General features: G+C 39.6%; 1 protein-coding gene across 1 annotated transcript; it reads left to right on the forward strand.

Moving 5' to 3' along the window:
* Positions 1-273: 273 nt before the first annotated feature.
* On the forward strand, positions 274-2,306 carry il19l (interleukin 19 like; the record flags this gene model as incomplete). The annotated part of the gene is made up of 5 exons (XM_079747904.1): positions 274-420; positions 685-747; positions 879-1,031; positions 1,285-1,347; positions 2,199-2,306. 5 exons carry the CDS (start codon positions 274-276, stop codon positions 2,304-2,306), a joined length of 534 nt encoding a protein of 177 aa, XP_079604030.1.
* Between the last annotated feature and the right edge of the window lie 2,694 nt (positions 2,307-5,000).

Here is a 5,000-nt window from a genome sequence, read left to right on the forward strand (position 1 = left end):
ATCATCCTCTTAGCCAAAACAAGAAGCGGCATTGCTATTATATATATATATATATATATATATCTATATACAAAATGTCACTGTTAACATGTTGGAACAACTGTAAAGGTGTCTCAACAGGTGAGCATAAAACAAAAAGGAAAACCTCTAGGCAAGGCTGATGGTTTGATCAGTACAGTGGCCTGGTTCACCGCAGCCATACTGAGAGAACCTGGGTCCTGATGAGAGATGCTATCTCTTGTAGCCCCACCCAACCCACAGGTAACCACAGCGATGAAGGTCCTCTCTATCTGCCTGCTCGTCATCATCACTGCTCTTGCTGGACTGGCTCAGAGTCGCAGGCTGCACCTGGGAGGCTGCACTGTGGGCGCCCACACCAGCGAACTGCGTGGACATTACAATGCAATGCGCCCGGATGTGGTGAGCATTGGAACTGACCCTACACATTAACACCAAGCATCACCTTGGTGAATCAAACAGCACCCCAACGCCTTGTTTTGATTGTGCAACTCTTATGATAACAGATGTATTATTATTCTTAAATGTTTAGTTAGGAAGGCACAGTGAGGTTGGTTTCTCTTGTGATAAAGTTGTCTATTTCTCTGTAAATATGTAGTTAGGTGGAGACTGTGAGGTTGTGTTCTCTTGTGGTGACAGATGTTTCATTTCTCTGTAAATATATAGTTAAGAAGAGACACTGAGATAACGGTGAGGTTTCTGAGGCTGCCAACACTAAGAAATGTCGAGGTGAGGTTCTGTTCCACTGCAGTTTAAACCTTATACCTTGTCATCTCTCTTCATAATCATTACAATATTTGTTTCAGTTTCAACCCTGAATCATTGACTCATAGAATGCCATTATGATCTAATTTGGACAGGAGGGGCAGTCCTGCTGTTTTCTGCAGTTGCTGCTTCGCTTCTACATTGAGAGAGTGTTCAGCAGTTATTCTTCTTCTGGCTTGGAGGACCAGCGATCAGCCAGTGCGCTCGCCAATGCTTTCTTCACTATCCGAAGAGGGCTTAAACCCTGTGTGAGTTGTAGCACACACAAACATACACACACAAACCGGTACACAAAAACACACACACACACACACACACACACACGCACATACACACACACACACACACACACACACACACACACACACACACACACACACACACACACACACAAAAAAACAAACCCACTTTTACATGCAAAAAACGTGGGTTTAACCAAATTTGTATAAACCAAGATGATTCTTATTATTACTAATATTCTTATATTATTGTTTGATCCAGAACTGCCAATGCACAGAGGAGACCCATAGGCTGATGGATTCTGTGCATTCAGAGTTTATAAAGGTATGTACAATCATGCCATCTGCCACCCGCTAGTAATTATGAACAGATAGCCTTGTGCTGTCCAATCCCTATGAAGGTATTATTGCAGCAAAAGTCTTTAGCACCTGTAACTGCAGATTTTGAATGCGTACACTAAAGTCACAGTAAATATAAAGTCGTATATATTTATTTTGCATGTGTACTCTTAAGTCACAAATGTGTAACAGTACATTTGAAGTCGTCAATATTTTTTCTACCATTGTAAACACAAAATAGGGTCTACGAATACGCAAGTCTGTGTTACAGGTGCACAAATCCTTTTCAAAATGTGGGTTTACGAATGCACACATTTTGGGCATGTTCTCAGATTATGAAACACGGGTGTGCGAATGTGTTTTGCACCAACTGCGCTGCAATGATTGTAGCAAAAGGATTTGTGCACCTGTAACACAGGCTTGCGTACTCGTAGACCCCATTTTGTGTTTATAATGGTAGAAAAAATATTTACGACTTCAAATGTACTGTTACACATTTGTGATTTTAGAGTACACATGCAAAATAAATATATACGACTTCAAAATTACTGTGACTTTAGTCGCAGTCGCTTTAGTACACATTCAAAATCTGCAGTTACAGGTGCTAAAGACTTTTGCTACAATAATACCTTCATAAATCCCCCACATGTGTGTTGGTCGCGTGAGATTTTTGACCAACACACAGAAACAAAATGTTTCTAATATTAACCCACCCCTCTCCACTGTTCTCTCTCTCTCTCTCTCTCTCTCTCTCTCTCTCTCTCTCGCTCTCTCTCGCTCTCTCTCGCTCTCTCTTTCTTTCTCCATGTCTCACCATGTCTCGCTCCCGCTGAGCAGCTGAACGTGACGCTGGCAGCTGTAAAAGCAGTGGGGGAGCTGGACACTGTGATGGACTGGATGGAGAGCTTCAGACAGCCACATCAAACTGGCCTCCTGATGCGCTGATGAAGACCGCAATAGTTGTTTTGTTCTGTGTTAGCTTACATCTTATATTTCTCTTTAGTTGATACTACAGTCGATATTAAGTTATATGGCATATTACTTTTGTATTCATGATTTTGTTTTTGAATATTTATATAAATATTTATTTATAACAGAAGACTTCCCTTTGAACTGTAAACAGGAAGTTTAACTTATTCCATCTTTTTTAATATTTATAATAGCAAACATATTTTTTTACACTTTAAATTTACGCATGTACAATTTGACCATTATTGTTGTGCTTTTGTGCTATTGTTATGTTGTTGTGTCACTACGTTATGTTATTTACATTGAGTTTAATAAGGAAAACAAAATAAATGCAAACGAAAGACCAATTTCGAGACTTTCTGAAATCTTTCCAATGAGTCTTCACAGAAGTTAAAAAATCTGCTGGACAATGTTTCACCATGAGCACATTTACTCATTGAAGGACGTCATCCCTACAGACCTGTCACTGATTCTTACTAAGTAATATTTGTACGTTGTTACATACATTTTCCTCCCTGCTTGTTCAGTGGGCCTGTCAGTTTCTTCATCACTGACTCTCAGGAAATTTAGGAAAGTCTGAATCCTACCTCAGGCGTTAACGTTATGTATCTTTAATTAAAATAGCGTTAGATTGCAGCTAATTCACCTAGTAGCAGGGGCGTAAGAATGAGTTTAACATTGGGGGGGACACATATCGGAAACCTGACAGATCTGTTAATGGTTTGAACAGAAATGTGTCATAAATTAACTACACTGAAAAAATTCACAAATATATTTTATTCTACTAAAAAGACACATTTGTAAATGTAAAGGAAAACACATTTTGAATGGCAGTAATGAACTGCTAAATATCAAATCAATTCTTTAATTGCTCAATCATCCAGTTTTTTAGAATAAGAAGCGGTGACAAGACGCTGTGTTGCGCTTCCAAAATAAAATAAAATATTTTTCTCCCCTGGTATAATTTTTAGGTGGGACAAATGCGCCTGTCTCCAATATTGGAGGGGACACGTCCCCTCAATCCCCCCCGGTTCCTACGCCCTTGCCTAGTAGTAATTGGAATATATTTGCGAACTTCCTTCTGTTATGATTATCCCCTCCTTGGTGGGTCAACAGAGTACAGAAGATAATAGGAACGAGTCAAATTATGACAAAAATGTGCTCTTACAAGTTTTTGATCATTCAAAGAAAAAGCCTGAATAAAAACTCAAAGAATCGAAGTTTTCATGGAATCCTGAAGAAAGACCTTGTGAACCTTGTGATAGGATGAGTCTCTCATTACAAACTGCTGTCCACATAAGGATTTGTGAATGAATTTGTTGTGAATGGCGTTCTCGTAAAAGCTCTTCTAGGAATCACAACATGTGTTTAATTGAGGATCTTTATAAGGTCACTTAACCCACGACTCAAGCTATAAAAGTGCAATCCATGACATTACCCGAGAGTCTTTGCTGAAATTTAGGGAGTCACATGGAAATGTGTCAGCACGCCTACTGTATGAGGAGAGCGGATATCCTTAGGGTTCACAGAAGTACACAAAAAAACTGTCCTCCTGAGTACTAACCTAGTACACTGTGAACTATTAAAACCTAAAATTCACTCTGCGAGGAACACTGAGAGCATGCTATAAGCATCACTTGTGTGATGTGTGATGTTTGAAAAAGATAGCATTTGATGATTGACTGATAGTGTGAAAAAATTGTATGTCTCTGTCACTACAATATAATTATTTGATTTGTTGTTTAATGGGAATCGGGGGATTGCATTGAAAAAAAATACAAGAGCATTAAATTATTCCGATCCTCCACGTAATTTAATAATATCCTACATGTAACTAGCATTCCAATGACTTTGTTATTATATAATATCCTTACTAGACATGTGACATTAAGACATTCAGCATTCAGACATCAACCGTGAGAAAGGGCTAATTACTGTGTTCTTTGCACTTTTTAAAAGGTCACATTCGCTTTAGCAATACTGGGATTCCATCAATGCACTTCTTATCAATGAACCAAACACTGTGTTGCACATATAGAAACTCGCTAAACATTAAAGCTCAGCATTAACATGTTTTCTCAAGTTTATTTTGAGGCATGTATAATTGAGCAAAGGGATACTTGTCTCTTACTTTCTCTTTCAATCGAAACCAATCCGGTTAAAAGAATTCCATGTTTTTTTTTTCAAATAACTAAGCTTAAGAACACTTAATGAGTACATAGACATCTAAAAAGGCTATGAGAACAACAGCCTGATACCGGGGGCGGGGGTTCAGTTGCGGGGTTTCAGTTTTGTTGGGGGGGAGGGGAGAGGGGGGGGTGTTCGCACAGCTCGCAGACACACCAACAAATGGGGGCTACAAGAGACAGTCACACACGTCTGACGTGACAAGTGACAAGTCTCAACTGAATTAAGCATCCACACATCCCGCTGATTTGTATACATTTGCACTCATTTTTTATCTCCACGACAATGAGCGAGGTGCGGACCTCGGTGACTTCATAGCGCGCTACGGGGTTGTCTGCTGAGCACGAGGTCGGCCTCATGCCTCATCTCATGGCACTTCAAACCCCAGTTTGCTTCATTCTGTCCTTTTGAACCTCTGTTGTGCATATCATGAGTGTACTTACACTAAGTGTGCATTCCCATCATCTGCATACACTTTTATTC

This window comes from Pollachius pollachius (assembly GCF_949987615.1).
Source record: "Pollachius pollachius genome assembly, chromosome: 12".
Classification (NCBI taxonomy): Eukaryota; Metazoa; Chordata; class Actinopteri; order Gadiformes; family Gadidae; genus Pollachius; species Pollachius pollachius.